This window comes from Barbatula barbatula (assembly GCF_947034865.1).
Source record: "Barbatula barbatula genome assembly, chromosome: 2".
In the NCBI taxonomy this organism is placed as follows: Eukaryota; Metazoa; Chordata; class Actinopteri; order Cypriniformes; family Nemacheilidae; genus Barbatula; species Barbatula barbatula.
Genome location: NC_136767.1, coordinates 16,437,898 through 16,462,420, shown reverse-complemented (window position 1 = coordinate 16,462,420; position 24,523 = coordinate 16,437,898). Strand labels below are relative to the sequence as shown.

The following is a 24,523-nucleotide window of genomic DNA, read 5'->3' as shown; positions in this document are numbered from 1 at the left end:
AACAATAAAAGACGACAAATGTATAAATACAACATAGTTATTCCATAATTAAAGGAGAATTTTGGGATTTTTAGATGGATCTACAGAAATGCAATATACAAAATATAATGTCTTTGTACACCGCTTGCTGTGCGGACACGCATCTACTTTATACAATGTGGGCTCCGTGGATTGGTTGCAATGCTGAGACTCACCACTAATGGCCGCAAAAAATCCCACATTACGACTTTAATACAAAATGTTGCAAAATTGCTGATATATCAAAAGTGTGAGTTTTATAAATCCCTAAATTTCTTGCAAGAATCTTTCTGTTTAATCTTTCTTGCCCGGTACCGGAACATTTTATTAGCATTAGTGATTAAATGTCGTTAGAAGACAAAGTGGTGTAAAACTAGACTGAACATGTCATGAACAAAGCTGAGCATTATGACTTATTGTCTTTATGAAGTAATATCAGTATACCCTATAAAAAAAGGTGCACAAGCCAGATTTCATTTGTTATTTGCCTTCAGTTGAGTTGTGTAATTGTTTATGATTAGCTCAACTGTGAAACCATCAATAAAAGAGTCAAATACAAATTGAACTTTAATATTTATTGACCAATGGGCAATTCCGAAGCATTTTACAACCTAGTGCTTCACGGGTAAACTGGGTGAAAGCCTGCACCTGCCTCCCCAAGACTGCACTATAAGACCCTAAAATTAAGGTCATGGGAACCGGTTACAACTGCCTCCATGATCCACATTTCAAGGCATTATTCCAGCAGCCTGAGAGCAGGAAGCCCTCCTGAAATCAGCTGAACGTCCAATTGTTCACAAAATAAATAAGTACAGGTGGTAGAGGTGCGTTGAATGTTCACAACAATGGAAACAATCAAAGATGAAGAAGAGGGGATGGCCGAACAGGAAGGGCCAGTGGAAGACTATGAAGAACAGGTGATTTATGTTTAAGAAAGGTCTAATGTATTTTTGAACTTAAAGCTTAAAGACTGCAATATATGAGACAATCATGTGTTAGAGACCATTCTTTCACATTAACTTATTTTGTATTAATCCCAATGCATTTACCATTAGAACCACTAAGTCCATTAGAATTTCTGTGATTGCACTTTTATTGTTTTTAGGTACCTTGTAAGTTAATATATATAAGTGTTAAGGTATGGATAATGCCTCCATCAGCTTTGTGTCCTGTTAAGCCACGACACAAATATTAAAGACAAATTAGCTGTGAGTGTTAAAGAGTGAGTGTGTGTCTACATCTGTACAAATAGAAGGTGTTAAAAGTTGTCTTAGCAGGACAGCAACCGCTTACGATGAATCAGTCAACACTGAGGGGTCAAAGGATAAAGGGGTGAGTGCATTTGTGCTCTCCCTGGCTTGCACTGAGAGGACCTTAGGTTGAGACAGAGCTGTGATTTCTTTAAAAAAAACATATATACACATTCATTTATTCACGTATTCAGACCATTGTCAGACCATGGCATGTCATGACGGCACTATTTTGTATTATTCATTAAATGCATTCAATCCGAAAACCAAATATATTACTAATATGAAATTATTTCACATTATAGTTCAAAATAGTCACCAGTCAGGGGCTTGTGTGCTCATGTGATCAGCACAATCATTAACACAGTTATCAAGGGATGAGTCACATGACATTTACCTCTCAGATGTCATAAAAAACTTTCCTGTCCTCACGACAGCATTCAGGTTGTATACTCGAGATCAAAGAAAATTTTATTTTTCTAGGTGTTTTGCAGAGAGACTCAAATTGTAATATTCTTGGAGCTGTTTCATAAAGTTTTGGTTAAATACAGTGCACATAATTCACCTCATTGACACTAATGTGACTTGGCAGAGAAGACAATGTTTCTGTCACCAGGGAAGGTGTACAAGGCCGTGGACCACACATTCAGATACACGGTCATACGCACAGAATGAAATATACTTGTGAGTCAGTGTTTGTATAGCTGAGCGGATACTGGCAAACATCAGCTCATAGCAGCACTCCTTGAGAGAATGTTTGTGAGGAGAGGGAACCACAGTAACCGCTGTTGTTCATTCATACACACACACACACACATGTTGGGGCGACTTTTTTATAGTTTGTGGTCAAAATTGTCCCCTGTGGTTGGATAAATTTGATAGAAACTTACTTTGCTTTTCTTGCTTTCGGGACCTACTACTTTCTGAAATTATTCAAGTTACACAAAGAAATAATGCAGGCATAAGTGTCAAAAATCCACAGATTTGTGTCAGGGTTTAATTTGTGTTGGTGTAGTAATCGAAATTTTGTTGTATTTAGAAATAATAGAAGAAACACTTTTCTAAGTACAAAAATGTGAGGCTAAATCCTCTAATACATGTATGGTTAATTTAAGACAAAAGAAATGAAGATGACTGGTATCAGACTCGAGGGAGAACAGTGACAGCCCATCATTCAACTCCATCTGTGATTCATTGTGTGGGGTCTTATGGTTTGAGCGTGTGGGGCTGCTACTGGTCCTGCTGACTTGTCTTCTTGGATAATATAACTCTCTGTGACAACAGATGGTCGAATTCTTATCAATTAAAACATTGTGGCCAAGTCAGAAAGACTACAATAGACGTCTGTCTGTCGTAAAAGTCATTAAGATTAAATTAACACAATAAAAACATAATTGCACATAAAGTGAATGCATTATGTTTATAACAGTTCAATACATAAAAAGTGCCTTCTGTCACATTTATTGTTCCATGCTAGACATTTTTTAATGGGGCAGGTTAAACAGAGGTCTGGTTTCATTAAAGCTAAACTTGTATCAACATTTAGACTCACCAAAGTGACTATATATATATTCACTTCAATAAAGTCTTGAACGCAATTTCAAATATTTTGTTCTGGTAAATCTATTTCTGTATATGTGATGAAACTCGTATCTTACCAAAATGTGCCACATCCAAAAACAGCGAGGACCCCAGCATACAACCAGACATGTAAAAATAATACATTTATAACATTGTACAAATGCCTTCCTAATATTACAAATTTTCATTAAAACTGTCAAGAAAATGGTTGCAGTACAATGACTGCAAAAGGATCAGGAACTAAAATATAAGCAGCTCAAGATTCTTCCTTTTTAGTATATTTAAAAATATGGACCTCTTCGAATGACGTAAATAAGGCTTCCTGTTTCAGTTTCTTTAGTATTACATAGAATTTTGAACAACATACAACCAACCTATTCATAACCGATTTAAAGCGTTAAACACATATCTTTAAGATAAAAAAATACTAATAATAAATTAATTTTTAAACAAGACGTGCTTTTGGACGAGTGGACCAGTGCTTCTTCTAAAGTGGTCTGTATTGCCTTCATTTCACAACAGATATTCAAGCAAACAGACTTTTGCCTGGGAAATAAATCTAACACAAATTGTTTTGCATTCAACAAAGAGACAAACACACATTGATCTTGGTAATTATTGAATGTTAAATCAGAAAAGAAAGTCACAGTAAATACAAAAAGTCTGTTTAACTGGAACAAATAACAGAAAGATTTGCCTTCAGCAATGTTGAAAATGTACTTTTATTTTACCCCAAAATTCTACATATTCTTCAATAAAAAATAAGTTTAAAATACTTCTTAACATTACTTGCTAACACAGATTTTCCAGTTTATAGATTAAATAATAAAAATCAGATGTTTTACATTTATTAAATGTAGTAGAGTATGCAGTAGGTGTTAATCATGGCCCTCACTAAATTCACAGGACCCTGGACAATTTTTTTATTGGGGGCCTACTCTCCCCTGGGCCCAATGTGTAGGCTAACTATAAAGGACCTTAGTGGGCCCCCTCATCACAGGGCCCAAGACAATGTTGCCGGGTGCCTCCCCCTGACGACAGACCAGCTGTTAACTGAAAACCTGTTAACAGAGCAGGTTAAGATCAATTCAGACTAGAAGGGACCTAAATACTTTTATAAGAGAGTGTTTAACTAAAGTGCTGTGACTAGCGTCTGTTTTTGGAACAGATTTGTGGTTTCTATGGCTCCTTGTAAAGCAGTGGGTTGTATTTCTAAGAATTCTGTAACCCAAAATCAATCGGCACATTTCATTACCCACACATTCCAGAGATGTGTGCAAACGTAGATTATGCTGCCCTCTTCTGTTACTATATCAAACTGCAGCCTTTTTATCACTTCTTCAGAAGTACTGTAGGCCTATAGGAAAATGTACACCATCACAAACTTTTAAACATTCACTTTTTGAGAATAACACAAAGACACAGAGGGAGTTGTGTGTTTCTGATAAAAGTGGTATTCTGTAAACCTTCGCTACTTTACCCTCTATCTATCCAAGGTCAGATGTCAAGGATCACGATGAGTAACTCATGGGTGCAGGGGTGATCTTACATACGCTACAACTCCTAATCCAAGGCACTTAAACAGTTCAGGATGATCATTCTCCTCCTTCAAAATCACTATAGCGGGTTGAGGGGTTTTATTTGATATATATAATTCAGTAGACCTCAGTTTCTCCTAAAAATGTGCGGGCATAAATTGGTGTATGTGGTTGTGTATAGCTAAAAATCCCTGTGTCTGTTTGTAAGTAAATGCATTCATGTTTGCAATTCATTGATCCTTATCATGTCTTTGAAGTTTGACTTATGCCCTCTCAACTGTGACCCCATGTTGTGTACAAAGCTGCGTAGAGGTTGGGTAATTCATTCACAAAATGAACATGACTCATCTGAACACAAACAGAAGCCAGAGCTATGATTTCAGATGTCTTTACTGAGAATTTTAAATATAGTTTGAATTGTTTTCAGCCAAAAAAATAAACTCTTGATAGCCACATATAGCGATTTATAACGTATATCTTTATTTAGTTAAAATTGATATATATATATATATATATATATATATATATATATATATAGATAGATAGATAGATAGATAGATAGATAGATAGATAGATAGATAGATTAGATAGATAGATAGATAGATAGATAGATAGATAGATAGATAGATAGATAGATAGATAGATAGATAGATAGATAGATAGATAGATAGATAGATAGATAGATAGATAGATAGATAGATAGATAGATAGATAGATAGATAGATAGATAGATAGATAGATAGATAGATAGATAGATAGATAGATAGATAGATAGATAGATAGATAGATAGATAGATAGATAGATAGATAGATAGATAGATAGATAGATAGATAGATAGATAGATAGATAGATAGATAGATCGATAGATCGATATTAGAGAACAGATATCCATATATAATTCATATAATTATACTATTATCGGTACTATGGATATATTATAAACCTTTTATTTACCTCTATAAAAAGTTACATGTCAAGTGAATTTTCATGCTTATTCAAAAGCCCTCAAAACACATCTGAGGAGAATAGTAACTCTTTTATATGCCCTGCAGGAGTGCAAACTAGCTTGAGTTAATTTAAAACCAGTAAAAGATATGGACAGATCCCAACACGGAAACAAACCTAGTCCCCAAAGGTTTATTTTCGTGCAGGATCACTAACCCAAATGATAAGCAATGTAGTTTTAGGTCGACGGTGCCATCTAGCGGCAGGATAAAATGTCTGATAACTTGTGTCAGCATAGCCTGTTGATCTAGACATATAATTGACTGTATAGCTGTATATGTAGATCTATTTACCTAAATCAAGTATAATATATTTTGCATCTTCTGGGGTGAACACAAGTCATATGTACAGACAGACAATTTCCAAAGGGATAGTTCACTCAAAAATGAAAATGGTCATCATTTATTTACCCAAACTCTCAAAAATGAAAATTGTCGTCATTTATTTATTCACCCAAACTCGATTTGACACTTTCTTCTGTGAGACACAAGATAATATACATATTTTTTTTAATGTGCTTTTGTGTCCATACAATAGAACACAATGAGGTTGGTTGCTAAAAATATTTTCTTTTGTGGTCTGCATGAAAACCACACAGGCTTGAAATGACATATGGGTCATAATGATACAAATATTTTCATTTTGGGTATCTCTACCCTTACTCTAATTTTACCAAAGCAAATCAAGAAAAATCCGAATCAGAAATACCAATAAAAAAAGAGTTGAAAAAATATCGATTATTTTACTAAATTAATACTGTAAAATAAAATCGACCTCTCTCTTAATTTCATTTTATTTGTGGATTTGGGTTTAGACTGACTATAGAAAAAATGAAATTCGAATGGTAGGATATGGCATACCGGTTTTTACCAAAACAAAAAACAACAGTTATGTGATGGATTCTGTTTGTTTTTTACGGGGATGTTCTGTGATATTGTCTTAAACTGTGCGTACCAAGTGCTGTGGCGATGCTCTAAAGAGCTATGCACGCGGTAACTATGTGCCCGACAGAGGAAACGGCACGGGGCGATTCCTCGAGGGCGAGTGATGTTGTTGAATGGTGAGCGCATAGGTGAATGAAGCTTCAATGGAGGAGGCAAGGATGCGCGCGACGGCGCACGCGCCACACCCCCGCCTTCAATTAAAACATCTCAGGGTTCGTTTGAGTGCGAGCGAAGATGGCGACAGAGTGAATGAGACCACGGGAAGATGACGAGCCCCCTACGGACAAACAGATACCGCACTTCAACCCGCTGCCTCCGGGATGCACGCGAATGAGTGAGATTCGATAGCGTACGATGTGTTGTCAAGGCGATGCGGGGTAGCTGATAGGGGAGTCTCGCGGCATGTGCTTTATCATGCACTGTCTCCGTTATTCAGACGCAGGTGTCTTCGGCGCAGATTAATCTTGAACATCAGGTGAAAGAAATGCTTCGGGCCATCATGTAACAGTCGCGGCGGGCAACGTCACGGGGGAAATATTGCGGAGGAGACCCGCCCGTGTGAGCTCGCGCCTTTGTCTCCCCCTCTAAAATATGGTCACGGGCGCCCGGCGGTGTGGAAGGAAACCTGACGCCGAGGGAGAAACCTGCTGCCCGACCGAACCGGTCGACAAACCGTGCACGGAGCCCGAGAAGGTGCAGAGATGGCGCATGAGCCTCGCGTCGCTGCTCTTTTTCACGGCGCTCTTGTCCGATCACCTTTGGCTCTGCGCGGGAGGCAAGCCGCGTTCGCGAGACCGGACTCACCGGCGAACGTGGAGCAACGCTAGTCACGAAGCCCAGACGGGCCTGCGCGATGAGGACTACGGGGTTCTCTTGGGCAACCTAACGGAAAACACACCGGAGTGCGTGGACGCTGACGCGCGTCGCCGCGAGCCCCTGGAGTCCGCGTGCTCTACGCTTTACCGGCAGAAAAACAGCTCGGTGAGCTCCTCCTATTCTGTGCCGGTGCCCACGGTGTCGCCGCACGCGGTTTTAGAGTACTTCCGGAACTTAAGCTTGTCGTTTTGCGACGTTTTAACGATAGCGGACCTGCTTGAGAACATGGCCAGTCCGAAAGGACTCAACTGCAGCCTGGCCAATGTCATTCGTGACCTGTTCAGCGGCGGACCGGAGGACGGGGACGTTTGTAGTGCTTGTGTTCACGAGTACGTCCTGCTCGACCAACATGCTCAGGAAAAATATGAAGACTTTGACAACCTTACGCGCAAATACATGGCGGATGACTACTCGGTGCGCGCGGAAACTTACATGTGCCAGGTGAGGGACAGTGCGCTCTACCACACCAACTTCCGGTAGAGCGTTGCATTACTTGTATAGCTTGAACGCACTTCAAGTCGCATTAAATAAAGTGTCAACGTGCAAAATGCGTAAATGTTAGATGTAGTATAGCATAATGCAATGTAAGTCGCATTGGATATAAGCCTCTGCCAAATGCATAAAATGTAATGTAGTACTAATAGTAACATCCCCAATCTTATGTCATTAAGTGCTTGTTTTTGTGTATGTTGCAGGCAGTCTATAAAGCCTGGCTTTGTGCGGAATTTTTTCCGGTTCCCCAGCGGCAGTGCGAAAGGTGGCTACCATGCAAACACTACTGTGGTGAGGTCACAGCCAGCTGCCCCTTCATCCTACCTGACAATGACCGTCTGCTGTATGCCGGCCTGCCCAGCTTTCTCTGCGCAGGTAAACATCAGTCGACACAGGTAACACAGCACAGGGTATTAGACATTTAGCAGACAACAATCGATATGTGACTTTTGTGGGGGTTGACTTTGAACCTGCATTTTTTACACCAGTTCTTACCACAGTAGCACTCATTACTCCGGTAACTGTACAGGTTGATTTGACTTTCTTTAGATGGGAAGCACAGCAAATGCTTCCTCCCGTTTCATCTACTGGTCTATTTGCAGTTGCATATATCTTTTGTAATAATTTATCATAATTGATATCTTCTTCATTTCTTATTGAGAAAAACAAAATAGCAGACTAAACGCAACAAGAGTTTCGTGCTTAATTTTTATTCTGAACATAACAGGCCCTGGAATAGTAGTAATATATTTTTCTCTTCATCAGGGTTACAAGAGGAGTACTTCACCAGGCAGGGTCCAGAGTGCTGTGATGTCAGATGGAGCGGGTGTGACACGGCCGTAGGGGCTGCGTGCGCCCTGTCACGCCTCCCAGGCTCGTTTTCTTTGCATAGGAGGTTATCTTCAGGAGCAATGTCGTATACAAATCGTCTCCACGGCAGTAAATTAAAACTGTGTGTGCTTGTTCTCTTCTTATTACACACTGTCATCTCCATAACAACTTTGCAGCATTGCAACACTGGCTCCTTGGAGAACATGGTACCTTTTGAAGACGTTCCTGTCAGAGAGGAGTAAAAAACTGTAATGGCTCCCTCTTTGTTGGAAGACGCACATGATGTAAACGTGTTTTTCGTCTGCCGTACATGAGATGACTTGTGCCAAATGCCTGGAAACGCGGAAAGTCTCACCACTGCCGGAGTTTGTCAGTGCTTGTCTTTGAGAGTTAGAACATCTGGCCTGATCAGAGCACGTGTGTGTGTGTCTGTGTGTGCGCACGTCAGTGTGTTTGTTTGTTTGATCAAGAGCGTGTTTTTAACCGTTCCTCGATGGTTCGTTTATTTTATTAGGATTAACCCCATATGTTATATGAGAATGACAATCTTGTTTTGTTTTAGACAACGTTCTTGAGAAAAACAGTGACTGTAGGAAGAATGTATTGGCGACATTGTTACATTTCTCTTGTAATAAAAAACGACAGTTAAGGCATTTTTCATATTAAGTTTCGTTTTTTCCACTGCCCCTGCTCTTTTGTATATTTTCAGTGGTCATGAGAATTTGGTGTTTAGGTTAACCTGTGCGTGCTTATCTGGACACTTAACGCCCTCCTGACTAGATGTGTATGTTTGGAACGGGTTAAATATGGTTGCTAAACTTCATACAGTCTGAATTGAGAGCATTTTCTGCATGCGTTTTAGCCACACCGTGTTCTTTTGTACTTCCTTGGACGTTATTATTTTCTGTTTTATGCTCGTTTGAAGTGTTGATGTGAAGGCTTCCACACACTGCTGTAGCCAACACCTATTAACGCCTCTCGTACTTACTCATGAATTTAATGTCGGTCTCGATGCTTCGAGGCTGTTGAAGGGGCTTTGGTAGTTACCATTTAGCAGATGCTTTTCTTCCAAAACAACTCGTAGCGCTTTAATTGGAAAAATATTGTGGGAAAAACTTCGGAAACGTTACAAATTTGCTCCATGTGCTTTGTTACGGTTCTACAAACTTGCCAATAAACAACATGAAAACAAGTTTAAAGTAATCACTTAAGCAGGGTGGCTTTTGGGCACTTCGAATAATGTTACAGAAGTGCTTTCTTATGAACTGTTTCATACACTTTGTCTTTTTATGTATTAAGCGAATGATTTCATCCAAAGTTGCTTACAGTGCATTAGTTATGATACGTTTTTTTAAATTTGTGTGTTCAATGGGAATCAATTCCATGACCTTGGCATCGATAGTGCTACGGTTTGCCAGAGAACCAGGAACGCCTTTTAATGAAGCATTGTATTACTGAATATCGCATATAATTCTTATAGATACAGTTTCAAGGCCATGAATGCTCTCCTGATTCAGTTTGGGCCTTCAGCAATAACAGAAACACCAAACAATGGGGTCAACAGACTGACTGTGCCTTTGTCATTGTCATCCGACTACAGCTAATATTAGACAATATAAAAGTACATTCAGGTTGTTTCATCTTTAGTCGAAACATCTTCTTAAGATAAGAATGCAAAACCAGAATGCTTGTGTCAACCAACATCAAACGGATTCTATTTTCTGTGTGTGTAAAACTGTCTCTCAAGATTCTCTGTAAGCCAGTTCATTGCTGAATGTCAGCTTGACTTTTTTCATTTGCTGAAAACGTTCTGTCACTCATCTCAGTGTCCTCGATTTTGTGTGTACGCAGTGTGTTGAAGCCTGAGATAAAGCGTGTGAATCACTGAATCTGATCTCATACCACTCACTTCCGTAGGAGAGATGTTTGGCCTTTGTTCAGCGTTTATCTGCTCCGAGATCTGAACTCCCACCTGAGCGCTGACAGTTTCTCTGATGACAGTTCTCCATGTATGGACACTACGTCTGTACTGTGGTAACCCAATAAAACATATGTATTGTTTCTTTCTCTGTTCAGTTGTTTACCTATCATTTTGTGAGTACGTTTTTTTGTAAGTGTGTACGTTTGTCTTTCCTGCGGGATTGTACGGTACTGCTGCATTTGGCCAGTAGGAGTCAATGTTTTCTCATAGTGAGAGGTTTGTGCTTTGAATGTTGATCAAACTCATTTCATGTGTGTAAGTAAACACACACACATATATATGTATGTGTGTGAGTCTTAAACTAAAATATAATATTATACCACATTTAGTTTAATATATTGAAATTAAGCGATTATATTTGTATTGTTTATTTTTTGTATCTGTCACAGAATTTCGTACAATCTGCTAAAATTTCAAATTATTTACAAATCATTACCATTTACTCTTGTCACACAGATCTGGAACATTAAGTTTCCAGAAATGTCTCTTTGTGTATAATTACTGTTTTCTTAAACTCTTAGCACTCTGATTCCAGCCTCTCTGGGCTCAGTATGAGCTGGATTCTATGTTAAGTTAATTTGTGTAATTTAATTTAAACTACCCAAGGGCTTCAGACCCATACCTGCATATTCATTGCAGCATTCGTTTTTTATTCAGTACAATTGTGTGTGAGTGTGTGTGTGTGTGTGTGTGTGTGTGTGTGTGCATGTATGTTCTGGGTTTTGTCGAAGTATTGAGAGTGTGAGAGACCTGGACTGCGTGTGTATGTGTGGCGCTGAATTGATTCAGCAGCAGCGTTGCTGTGAATATTTAAGTGATTTAAGATTAAAGAGTCTGGAGAAGAATAAAAGCAGCACAGATTTAATATAAAACCATATTAAAGAGGCTCGGCTTTATGAGGTCACAGAGGATCTGCAGTACACAGAGCACAGCTGTGAGCAGAGTGAGAATCGAGGGAAAAAAGAGACAGAGATGCTGTCAGATATGGAGAGCTAGGTCTGGTAAAGAGAAGGTCTGATGGTAAACCATTAACATTTTCTTCTGAATTACATATTGGGTTCTACAGTATTTACCATGTCAGTTATAATGATCTGAGTTGTTACTATACTGGTCCAGCTATAGTCAATATATAAATTAAAGAATGCTACAAAGTAATCTTTCTAAACTCCTGCTGTTAGAGTAAGTTTCCCTCTTCCCTGCCATGCACTTTCTTCTTTCTTTGCACCTCCATAAACTGATGTGCACTCTGGTTTGCCCCACAGTTCAAAGATATGTTTATAAAGTGAATTGGAGTTACTTAAATTGCCCTTAAGTGGGTAGGTGGAGAATGTCTTTGAGTGTGCGCCGTCATCTGTGATGGACTGACCATCTGTCCAGGGTGTTTCCTGTCTACAGCCTGAGATGTTCAGATAAGTTTCAGCCATCCAGAGCCTGTTTCATCCTGCCATTCAAATGGCTTAAAAAACATTAATGTCTAAATTAAAATGAAAATTGATTTCTTTAAGTATTATTTTTATGTAATACTGAGTTAAAGGGATAGTTCACCAAAAAACATAAATTCTAATTTATTCATGTTGTTCAAAACCAGATTTTCTATCTTTCTGGGAAACACAAAAGATATTTTGTTGTTTGTGTGGAAATCAGGGGGATTATTGTTGTTTGTTTACTAACTTTCTTCAATTTATCTTCTTTTGTGTTTTGCAGAATAAAGTCGGTCAGGTTTGAATGACACAAGGGCGCACTCAAAAAGTTGGTGGACGAACTTAATTAAATTAAATAATTCAAACTTTTCCATGTAGTTTTGATTTAAGGTTTTTAGTTAATGTGACATTAAATATTCATTTAACTTTTAAAAAACCATATTCAGGTAAATCATCTTAACCAGCATTCTGTGTTAACACAACACAAATCATCCATGTAGTCCCAACTTGAATGGATTAAGTTAGATGTCAGAACATGAAAAAATGATGTTGTGTCCAAATAAAATGACAATTGTTTAATTAACTCGAATTAAACTCGAGAAGTGGAAAAAAGTAAATGATGAAAGAATTTTATTTTTGGGTGAACTATCCCCTTACTTATTATTAGCTGAAAACAGCAGTGCCAAAGAAAAGTTCTCATAATTACAGAAATACAAACATGTGTCTGCTGCATGTATGTGTGTTAGTAAGGGAGAAAAAAAGAGAGATAACTACCCAACTATTATTTGTGTTTCACCATTAGTTGTTGCCATAGAAACCTGTGAGTCATCTCCAACAGCGCATAGCAGTAGTCGTGTGCCATAGTAATGAATGTATATCTTGGGGTAAAATTAATATGGAGTGTTCTACTTGACAGTATGATAAATGTGTGTAGTTGACTGCATGTATGTGTAAAATGTTAAGTAAAGCAGTGTGTGCTTACGTGTGTTTGTGTGTGCGTGTGTGTGTGTATCTTATTTGATGTTTTAGCTTGATTGGCAGACACTCTGCTGTTATTCTCAACATATGCCACAATTGCACTCTTTTCTAACACTTTAAAGATGTGGAGCTCCACACACTTTCTTTCTCTCTCTCTATCACTCTCACTGAGTAATGCACAAACATATGGATAGGGAAAGAAAGTCTAGCTTGAACACACTGCTGTCTGCAATACGCATTTGTGAATGTAAAATAATTTTCATCCTCATGATCCACATTACGATTAAAAAACAACGGATACAAATATTTTAGATACTTACAGAGACTACAAAAATGAAGCTTGAACAAACTTGTTGGTAGATTTTTTTCTCAGCGGTTACGAAATTATGAATATTGTGTAACTTGCAGTGGAAGTATTCGTCTTGTGTTACTGTTGCAAAGATTTGTGACGCTTCACGCTCAGGCCACTTTTCCCCCGTAAGATTTTCAATGAGATGACGTCGTATCAACAACCAATCAGGTGCTAGGGGTCGGTCTATGGAGCCGGCCACAGTAGGTTATCAGTCTGGATCTTCGCAGTCCGAGGTCAGGGAGCCAGATGAACCCAAAGACACCAACAGGACACGGAAGTTCGGTATGCAGAAGCAATGCTGACTGACCTGCACGCAACCATGGTACCGAAGCGCGAGCCGGTGAAGTTGGAGGACCGAGAGCGCACGCAGGCTGCGTGTGAGTGCCAAAGTAAATGCAACAACTGCAACATTTTCCTGAGTTTATTCATCCTCTCACTCTCCCTGCATCTCATCACGCTCTTCTGCTACCTGGACCTGCGCTCGGAGCTCAAACGCGAAATATCCCAGAAACACAAAGACGATGTGTCATCTCCGGGTCCACTCCCGCACCATGACGCTAAACCGCCAGTGCTCCGGTCACCGGACACCGACCACCCAACAATAGGCGTTCAGGTAAACAGAGCTATCTGTTGTTCAACAAAAGTGAACAAATACAAAACACAAAGTTCAGTTCAGCTTTCCTCTGTGATGTAGTCTACATTAACATCTGTTGTAGTGTTAGAAAATCTTAGAGGCGCCTCTTTATTGTCTTTCCAGCTCAGACTGTGTATTGTGTTTGTTTGTTTTGTTTGTTTGTTTGTTTGTTAGCGACCTATTGTTGGATCCTCTAAACTGATTGTGTAGTCTCATGTGCAATGATATTAGACTGAAAGATGTGTGTTTGGGATGCATTTCCTCGTTTAAACTTCGTTTGTAAACTAACGGTACTGTTTGGCGTGTTGACAAAATGTTTATGCTCTCCTACTTGTAAGTCGCTTTGGATAAAGCTTCTGCCAAACGAGTAAATGTAAAATGCAAAGAACAATGTTGCTCAATTGAGCATTGGGTTAGCAGTGCAATAGTAATGGGTTGCGGGATAAAATGGGTACCATGAAAGTGCATTTGGATGCTTTGGATACATGCTGTAGACATCTTCGTTCTACAGATTATGCGACATTCTAACGATCTCGTAGCCCACAGTTCACCTATTGCACTGACATACCCCTGGGCATTCTGTAGTTAGGGGCTGGACTGCCTGTAGCGTGGGCTTGGACCAGTTCTGTTCCTTGCGCATCAACTACACTGCGCGTCGGATGTCCGTTCTTCTGTCTTTTCAGTCAATTTGTGCGTCAAAAGCCCGGGACTGAGCGACGCGTTTCTCGTAACTGTGAATCGTTCACCTGCGGGCGACATTTGTTCTGTTTAAACAACATCTGTCCTTTTTACGAGCTCTCTTCATCAGACGCACGTTTACTGTCAGGCAGCACAGGTCGCTGTTAATCTAGCCTTCGCTGCGGTTTGGCCCCGACTAGTGTTTAATTCTTCTGGAGGAGATCCAAGCTCGTCGCAGCATTTCCTGATAGTAACCCCGGGGACGGGATCCAAAAACCACAGCTTAGGGATGCGTTTTATTAGGCAGCACTGGAGGTGCATGTCTAATAAAATGAATGAATCAATCAATCGAAGGTACATCTACCCATTGCCTGTCTAGAAATAAACTAAATGCTGAAAATCACTTCAATCGTGTAGAATCCAAAACACCTGGCTGTATATCTTCCCTGGCAGCACAGATTTCGCCCTGCCTTGTCAAAGTTTTGTGTGCTGGTGGTATTACCAGGCACTGTCAGTAAGTCAGCAGAAGTTGACCTTTTTGCTGTGATTCTGCCAAGTAGGCCATTAGTTTCGTGTTCCTCGATCCACATCCTTACTTCGAGAAAAACATTCCTTTCATCTAGTTTACTGGCATGGCTAGGGTTGTGCCTTACAGAACATAATTAACTTAAATTTAAAAGGAAAATATTTCCTTTTAGATTGTAGTGGTTTGTAATGGTTAGGTTTTGAGTTCATGTTTAGACTATGTCTGTTGACATTACCCTGCTTTTTTCCAGGTCAAACAATGCTGGTACAGAATCATGCCCTACTTGTCATAATTATGGTCACTTGACACTTGGTCACCAAGGTGGTGCATGTTAGCGTTTACAATCAAATTTTAAAGCATGAAAGCCTGATGGTATTTACTAGGTTTGTTTCAGACTGTTTTACAGGTAACAGGTAAAATTCCCTGGAGAAAAAAAAGCATTCTCTGGGCAAATATCAATACGTTTGGAGAGCATGGTAGGGATGGGATGTGAAAGCTTCTTTTTGAATTTTACCTAGTGGGTTGTCTGAACTTTGTACATTTAGCATTGGATCGTGTTCACAGCACCCTAATTGTGTGCATTTCCTGTATAGCAGGGACGATTCTTGGTTTTTAATATAAGGGGGTCTCAACCTCCTTTGAGTATACATATACATGTAGCCACTCTCTTACCACCTCATACTGCATATATTACTAAAGTAAATATTTTTAGACAAGTTATTCTTATGAATATGAATATCACATTAATTGATTGATCTGCAACATATCATTAACAGACATATCGTCATTATTTAGAAAGCATTTGAAAAACGACAAAGAGCTTCTAGCTACACTTTTGTTTACTTGGAAATCAGAACAATGAATAACAACGCCGCACCACTCTGAACATATATTTGCCCGTTGTCTTTTCGGGACTCTCAAAGCTCTCTATAACTAGGTGCAGAAAATAAAACGGCACTTCATCATGAAAGACACATTTCTCTGCGCTAAAATATCATCATGTTCGTTTTCTAAAGTATGTCGTCATTATTGTGATGTGCTTTCGTTTTGCTGGAGGTTATCAACTAGTTCATAGTGTTACGAGGAGCGAACACAGACAAAACGTTTTACGGTGGATGGTAAAGGGTCTTGAATTGCTCCCGCATCGTATTATGTATGCTGGATTTATAACAAAGAATAGCAAAGATGCAGATGTCATGTTAATGCACACACTTTGTACTCTGCTTCTGACGTTCACTCCACTCTGTGCCGCTGTGAACTGAAGATTGCATTGCCTGCCGCCGTTTTCATAATAAGAGTTTGAAAGTGGACTAAAGCGATCTCGAATTCCTGTGCATATAACATAATTACTCAAAATGTTTTAGGGGGCCTAAACTATAACTTTAGGGTGGCTACAGCCCACCTAAAAAGGGCCTAGCAACGCCACTGCTGAATAGCGCATTTGCCTAAAATATTTTCTTGCATGAAAGAACATGCAGATATAGGCCACAATGCAATAGAAGAGAAGACTTACTTTAAAACAGTAAAATATGGTTTATTTGATTTAAGACGTTCCAGAAACTGCACAATAAGCAGTACAAAGATATTCAGACAAATCCTTTTGAAACATTCATGGCTATATAGGTTTTATCATGCAAAGTTTCCAACAGCTAAATTAAAATGCCAAAGGTGAAATGGTTAAACAATACTTGCATAAAAAAAATCGAAGAAACTAGTTTAGTTCTAGCTTTCCTTCGAAATTGCCTTACATTGTATGATACCTAGGGCCATGCTTCCTAAACCTAATGACCTTTATTGGGAGGAACTTATTCTGCCATTTGGGTTAGATGTGAGATGATTTCTTTAATTATACGAATACTGTAGTATTGTTGCAAATCATTTAGAATTTATTAATGTAGCCTCCCTCCTGCCTTTATGTGCATTACACATATGCATGTGTACGGGGGTGTGTCCACACGTGCTTCAGTGTGCACATACACAGTGTACATGTAATTGTGAGTACAACGTTGATACATGTCTTTTGAAGGCGTGTAACCATGACAACTGAGATTGATGGAGCTAGGCGTGAGTGTGGGTAAAATGACATGCAGGCAAACCACAGAAGGAGAGAGAGATTGTATGTGTGCACATGTGTGCAGAACTTGCATCTTATAGACCAATTGTAGATAGCAGACAATAATGCTTTTCTTAGCAAAATGAATATACCCAACACTAGTTCATTGAAATGTTTTTTGTACATGTAAAACGTATTATCGACGCCACCAGTCATGCGGCATTCTTCTCTATATAAATCAGACCTGAATATTAGGGAAGATAAGACCTGTAACAGTGGCATCAGACTTGCCTCTGTTACAGTGTAGATCAGACAATTCCTTTGTTAGAGTTTGTGTGTGTGTGCGAGACCGAGAGTATGGGAAAGAGAAGGGAAAATTTTCCTAATCAACGTCTTCTCTCTCTCTTTCTCTCTCAGGCATTATGGCATGTGGCCAATTCGCAGTGTGAGCTCTCTAATGCACACACACACAATTCCTTATTAAGCTTTGCAGGTATGGGATTCCTCCTCGACAGGATATTACATTAATGGATGGAGTCAGCCACTTTCTAATTACTCTCTATTCAACTATTTACCGCCGTAACTAATACACACATACATTTCTCACATACTCTCAAGCCCTTAGACCGAGTTAGCCTGAGTCCTTTGTTCTTTGAGTTAGCAGTGAGGAGTTAGCAGTAAGGAATTTGCTTGTTGATCAACATCTTAGATCTGATATAGTGTTAGCCATATATCCCAAAGCACAGCTCTGTCTGACTGATTACAAAAGTGTGTGTGTGTGAGTGTGTGTGTGCTAATGAGGGATCTAAGAGCGGGTTAACCTCAGCCAAACAGGTGTTAGAGAGCTGTGCGCTGTAGAAACTGAATGTTTGCATGACTTTAATGGCTTTGCTTTTAACAGCTGGATCTATTTAAGTAGTCCCAGACAACAGCCAACACACAGATGTGTGTGTAAGTTTGGGAACCAAAGCTTTAAAATTGCACATTACAGCGCAATGATGGATGGATGGATGGATAGATGCATTTAGATGTATCAGATGATGGGAGGGTGTTTGGATAAAAATGGATAGATAGAAAGAATGGATGGATACAGGTTGATGGATGGATGGATAGATACACTTAGATGGATAGATACAGATGATGGGAGGATCGATGGATAAAAAAGGGTAGATGGATAAATATGGATGGATGGATGGATGGATACAGGTGAATGGATTGATGGATGCACGTGATAGAGATGGATGGATAGACACAGATAGACAGATGATCCCTCAAAGAGAACAGGAATTGGCTAAATGATAAACCATAGGAAAGACTGGTGGCCAATACACCAGCCAATAAACAAGCTCAAGCTGTGAGTCGTGCAGTTATATTTTTCTGCCATAACTTGTGCCTCTAAATGTATTGGTTGTGACTGTAGTCTGAACAGACTTCTGCATTTTCAGCACGGTTGTCCTTATCCCTGAATAACCCGGTGTGTGCATCTGCTGGACTTTGTGTGTGTGTGTGTGTGTGTGTGTGTAAATGTGTATTTTGTCAGTTTGTGTGTCCATTTCAGTCTGTCTGTAGGAGTCTACGTGTGTATATTTGACAGTGTACTGTGAAGAACGTTTTGTCTTTCTGTTGCAGTGCGTGTCTGTGTGTGCACGTCTGTATCTGTTAATACTGTATTTTGTCTCTCTTGTGGTTTTAACTTTTTGCTGTGGTTTCCATCCTTGTTTTGACATCTGTGTGAATGCGAGAGAGCGCATGTATCTGTGTCTTTACACCGGAATGGAATTCCCTCTGTCCAGTATCAAACATTTTTGTTCGCCCAGGGGTCTGCAGACATTTCAGACAAACATCCTTGTCTGTGACCGAGCTATGACCTGTCATTGTGAACCGAGTAGTCAAAAGGTCACTGAAGAGTGCGAGAGCAGTAGGACAAGGCCTCCTGTGATCAGACTCCCTAGTACAAGGTTTCGAAACTTGACATTCCCGATGAAATAGCTTCTCAGAACAAAGGCAGTTTACATGTTTCAATCTGATTTGTTTTACTATAAAAGTGCTAAATGTGTCTTTTGATTTATTAATGATATTAAGCATGTTTTATTAACTTGAGCATAGCTGGGTAAATATTTGATCATTTGGAGACAGAATGTTCATGGGTGGCGTTGAGGAGAAACCTCAATCCATTTGCTGAAGAAAGAGAAGGAACGACATGAGAAAGAAAGATAAGTGAGGGCTCGACTAAACAGGACAATATATCTCGTGTCTGTGATATGTGAACCTCTGTGGCTTGTTGTTTTTGGAGTCATTACCAGCATATTCTTGATGGTCCTTTGAGAATCATATGAAATATTGCTCTCAATAATGTAATCCATATGTAATAACATGGTCTTAATCGAAACCTGCAATAATCTGTGTGTGTAGACATGCACATCTGTATGGTGTGTGTGTGTGTGTGTGTGTGTGTGTGTGTGTGTGTGCGTGACTACGTACACCCTCTGTAGATCATAAGGCTGCAGGAGTGATGATGGAGACATCTGTAGACCTCTTTCACATGCACACAAACAAACAAAAGTCTTACTGTGATCATCCCCATTCATTACTAAAGCCCTGTTCACACCAATAACTAGTTATTCCACACCACAACAATACAGAAAACAATACAGAAGAATGATATCATCGAGAGAACTCTCAGAGCATTATTTCCCGCTGATGAACAATAAAACATTGACATTGAGCAAACCAAGATGCATGCCTTGTAGTCCACTGGTGTGGATGCTAATATCGCTTTCTTTACAGTTATGATTCTTGGTGTGAATGGGCCTGTGATGCTATGGATTTTCTCCATGCGTTCTTCAGCAAGAAACCTTTTAACGAGAAGCTCACAACTTTCAGAGTTCACATGTGGCATGAGTACTTTAAACAAAGTTTGAAGAACATCTCAAAATCAAAGGCATCTAAACAACATCACTATAAAACGACAAAAATATACTGAAATGGACAGGCAGTTTGTTTTCATGAAATCTAGATTACTGTAAATCTAATGGTTGACCCCTTACTTGAAAAGCATATGGCACATTTTGAAAGGGGCCTCACTTGTATGATCATGAATCTGTTTTGTTGAACTATACGCTGTTTTACATATGGTGATATTTGAGCGAGTTTGACAGTAATGATATGAAGCCGAATATAGATGGAATGCCCTTTTAAGATTGTATCACTGATTTATTGCAGTTTATACAACGGCTCATGTTCTTCTGACTAGGCCGATGCCCTGCATCATATATCTAACAAGACTCCGGAAATTATTCCGAACTTGGCTATGTAAGGATGTGTCTGTGTTGTATACATATGGAAGGCATATGAAATGATCTGTTAGTAAAAGAGAGGCTGGTATTAAAGTGTGCTAAATGGCCTCGTGATTTATCAGTGGAGAAATCAAAAACCAACATTTAAACACTGACAGGGATATAGTAAACAACAGTAATTTGATTAACCTGGTCAGGTCAGTAGTTCAGATATTTACTTGTTCCCTGTCAATGTTTTATGATGAACCTTTTGTTAGGGCCCCCTTCTTAAAATGCATATACATTCTTACGCATAAAGAAACACTTAAACTATGTTTAATAAATAGTACATAGTAAAAAACAGCTTAAGTAAAACGCTTAATTCAATTAAGTTAAATCAAATTAGCTTTAGGAAGTTATTTTGACTGACTTTGTACAACTCAGTTTTTTTAAAGTCAGGTCAATATAGTAAAGTTCAATTGACTCATAAAGCTAATTTGATTTAACTTAAATTTTTAGGCAGCTGAAATTGGTGACTTTACAATGTGATTTATAACATATTGCTTCAAAACTTAAATAGTTGGCTGCACTTGTTAGATGTACAGTATAACCCTGAAAAGAAACGTTTCAACTCAAACTAAAAGATATGAACACAACAATGTTCAGTCGACTTTTACAAACATTTGTACTTTTTATCTGACATTTTTTTGTATGCCCCAGGGGCCCTCCAGAAGGTTGCAGAGGTCCCCATAAAATAATAAAAAAGGAAAAAGACAAAGCAAAACCTGTTTTTACCTGTATACATACTTGTATTTTTAATATAGCATATAACATTTACACTTTTAATGTGTTATTCATTTTTTTAGGTTGATTGTTTTACAAATGTCATCAAATAATAAAATGTTTTATAGCAATAATGATAAAACTATTAAGATATGAACTTTATAAGTGCTGAAAATTTAAACATGCGCAGATGGAAGCAATTGCTTATGCCTTTGAGATCACACATCATTTACTATGCATTTATAAATACCATTTGTCCACATTGACTTAAAGTGCACTCAAGGTGCGGGCGGGCACGGTGAACAGGGCTAAGCAAAAATACATCAAAATGTATTCAAAATAAAATGCCAAATACCTTAATTTTAAGTGTATCAAAATAATCTACAAAATACAGCGGCCACACCATGCATCAACATTTGACATTTATGAATTTGACAGACGCTTTCATCCGAAGCAACTTAAATTACATTATTCTATACATTTGTTGTATCGGAGTAGGTGCAATCCCTGGGATCAAACCCATGACCTTGGTGTTGCTAGGGCCATGATCTAACCACTGAGCTACAGGAAAGCTATCAAACTGTATTTTTGCACTTTTAAAAATACTACAAAATACCTTTACAAGGAAGCATGAAATGTCTTCACACACCCTCCATCAATTGGCCTATTGGATCAATCGCTTTACCATTACACAGATTCTGTGGATTAAGTCAATGTCTGATAGCAACAGCTTTTCTCTGCCCAAGTCATGCAATAAATCTGACACATGCAACCATTTAACAGATGAAATATTCACAAATGCCTGGCTGTGATCTCAGCCTTAATGTTACCAATAGTTTAATGTTTTACAGTTTGCAAATGACTTGTAAGTGTATCCTAATTTAGTGACATGGTGTTTGGTAACAAAGGGCCTTCTGTGCATCAGCAACACTGACAAACAAGTCATTCATAAGAAGACAACTGATGGCACCTGTATTCGTAGCAACTAGTTTCTCATTAATGAATCATTCTTTGGTGACAGACTTTGGTGAGGAAGGCGTGGGACGTAAGGCGGGACGTGAGGCGTGGATGATAGTTGGAATCAGCTGTGCGCCACCGGCCCCGCCTCACGGCTCTCGTCCCGCCTTCCTCACCACACAGATAATAGTAGTCTTTGTGGTCCGAGTTAGCGACAGTATTTTCGGGGGGGGGGGCTTAGCGATAGGTTAATTGCAGCACACTTTGCAGCATTGAGCATTGTAGCCAATTGCGCGCAATTGATGGACAGCTATAGCGAGGACGCTATACTCTTACCACAATTTAAATAAACGTTTTAGCTCATCATGCTCCTGCTCCCTTTCCGCATTAAGGATTATTTGGCCTTGGTGGCAGTTTAGCCTTTAGTGGCTTTGGTATAATAATAAAAATGTAAGAGAAACTATTATTAAAATCACATGAACAATATAGGCCATTTTAACAAATTTAGCATAAATCAAAACACGTTTCATAAATCACTAATCAAATATAGAACAGGCCTACTATTAGCTAGTCTCACGTAGCCAGAACTTCATACTAAAGGTCTTGAACTTATCGCTGCTTTCTTTGGACAAGGTCCGTCTTAGAGACCATATGACTGACAGGTAAAGCAACCAATAACGTTTCTTTTGTGCCGCGTCATGTTTAGAGGTGTGGAAATTTCCCCGCAGTAACAGACCAGTGTACATTCTCGAACGTGTCAAAAGTTAACAGCAAAAAAAGTTTATGCCGTGAACATATCATATTAAGAATTAACCATTTAGTCAATCTTTATGAATTCTTAAAGCAACCGTTGTAAACACGACAGTGTACTTCTTAGATCAGACGGCTTCGTGTTACAGGCACTTCTCCTGGAAATCCTGTGAAATTCAACCAATCAGATGATGACTTCCATCGTGCTGAAGTTTTTCCAGAAAAGTGTGCCTTATGCATCAGACGTTTACCCCACGGTGTGTGGGCTGTGTGTTTGTGGGTTGTGACGTCTGAGGCAGGTTAATCAGCTAACAATATTTTGGTGGATTCACCCTTGTCTCTTCCGAAACTCTGCCATATTGAGTGACTACAAATGTTTAATGATCCGTCAACCAGGAATTCCTAATAATTCCCGATGTAGGTTTTGTCTACATTGTGTAGATGTAACGTGGGTGCGGTTCAGGTCGCGTCATCAAACGGGTAGGTTCGGAATTAGATTAGTGCTCACTCTGACTCGAGGTGTATTTTGAATCAACGGTCCGTTCCATTAAAATCAAATAAACGGCCTTTGCATTGCTAGTAGCATGTTACCGCAGCTGAGTTTAAATGAAGAAGCAAATCATTCTCGCAATTATGAGAACACCTCATCTATGGCAATCAAACGTGAATTTCGAGAATTCTCACCTTCTTTCTTTCTTTCTTTCTTTCTCTCTCTCTCCTTTCTTCTTTCCATCTATCTAAGAGCTGTATGTTTGAATGCCCTTCAAGCTTTATGTTTGAATGCCCTTCAAGCTGTTGAGCAGATGTCTCTCTCTCTTTCACTCTCCTTGCCTCTCTATCTCTTGCTCTCTCGGTTTCATGTGGTTTGTGGTTTGTCCTAAATTGGAATTGTTTAAAAGCCACAACACAGAGCCCTTTACACCAGGCAAAGTAGAATTGGGGGGAACAAAGCCAGTGAGTGAGAGAATAAATCAAGGGAGCAGGTGGAGAAGAGTATGTGCCAAATTGCAGACAGGTGCGGCCCAGCCTCGACACCGAGCATTCAACCGAATCGCCATACACGTTCTGTCGCCCAACGTAAATCCTTTTTGACCACCTGACAAGCCCACAGTGACATCTTCCACCTATTAAGGTCAGGGGTCAGGACAGCCTGTGTCCCTGTGTGATTGGAGGAAGAACGGTTGTTATTGGTTGATTTTGGGGCTACACTTTCTAACTGTTTGGCGTCTGTGATTGGTTCATGTAGTGATGCCTTGTGGCATTTTTCTTTCAAGTCGGATGTCTTGAAAATATATATAATATATAAACCTTTAAAGCTTTACGGAGGTTTTATCCTCCAGGTCTCCCTTGTCCCACTATGTCTCAAGAGAAAAGAATGTTTTCTTTTTTTAAGGTGTTTTAATGAAGCCATTAAAGTCTGGCATTAAGACTAAATCTATTGTAAAGGTGGAGCAGAAACTCCAGCATTGAACAAGATGTTGAACACGTTCCAGGCACATGTGTGCGCACGTATGCTCGTATGTATGTGATTGTATCGGCACGATTCTCTTTAAAGGCACTAAATCACAAAGTCTTTCATCATTTATTTACGTTTATGTC

At 39.2% G+C, this 24,523-nt stretch overlaps 2 protein-coding genes across 6 annotated transcripts in view; both read left to right on the top strand.

Moving 5' to 3' along the window:
* Positions 1-5,807: 5,807 nt before the first annotated feature.
* Positions 5,808-10,610, top strand: nalf2 (NALCN channel auxiliary factor 2). Of its 2 annotated transcripts, none has more exons than XM_079475455.1 (3): positions 5,808-7,654; positions 7,909-8,080; positions 8,471-10,610. In XM_079475455.1, exons 1-3 carry the CDS (start codon positions 6,929-6,931, stop codon positions 8,776-8,778), a joined length of 1,206 nt encoding a protein of 401 aa, XP_079331581.1. In that variant the 5' UTR covers positions 5,808-6,928; the 3' UTR covers positions 8,779-10,610. The 2 variants fall into 2 exon arrangements, with proteins under 2 accessions (XP_079331581.1, XP_079331582.1); XM_079475456.1 differs by having other exon boundaries at positions 7,909-8,100; positions 8,471-9,721.
* A 2,786-nt stretch (positions 10,611-13,396) lies between these two features.
* eda (ectodysplasin A) overlaps positions 13,397-24,523 on the top strand; it is a 38,195-nt gene continuing 27,068 nt past the window's right edge. Inside the window, exon 1 of one of the 4 annotated variants that reach the window (XM_079473578.1) lies at positions 13,397-13,881. In XM_079473578.1, coding sequence (XP_079329704.1) covers positions 13,564-13,881 — 318 coding nt within the window. In that variant the 5' untranslated portion in view covers positions 13,397-13,563. The remainder of the gene's footprint in view (positions 13,882-24,523) is intronic. The other 3 variants (XM_079473580.1, XM_079473579.1, XM_079473577.1) reach the window with 3 other exon arrangements.

What these genes read in the sequence shown, in the direction of transcription:
- nalf2 (XM_079475455.1), top strand. Translation starts at nt 6,929, where the DNA reads ATGGTCACGGGCGCCCGGCGGTGTGGAAGGAAACCTGACGCCGAGGGA. An exon ending in CGGAAACTTACATGTGCCAG is followed by an intron (nt 7,655 to 7,908) that starts GTGAGGGACAGT and finishes TGTATGTTGCAG; the next exon opens with GCAGTCTATAAAGCCTGGCT. An exon ending in GCCCAGCTTTCTCTGCGCAG is followed by an intron (nt 8,081 to 8,470) that starts GTAAACATCAGT and finishes TCTCTTCATCAG; the next exon opens with GGTTACAAGAGGAGTACTTC.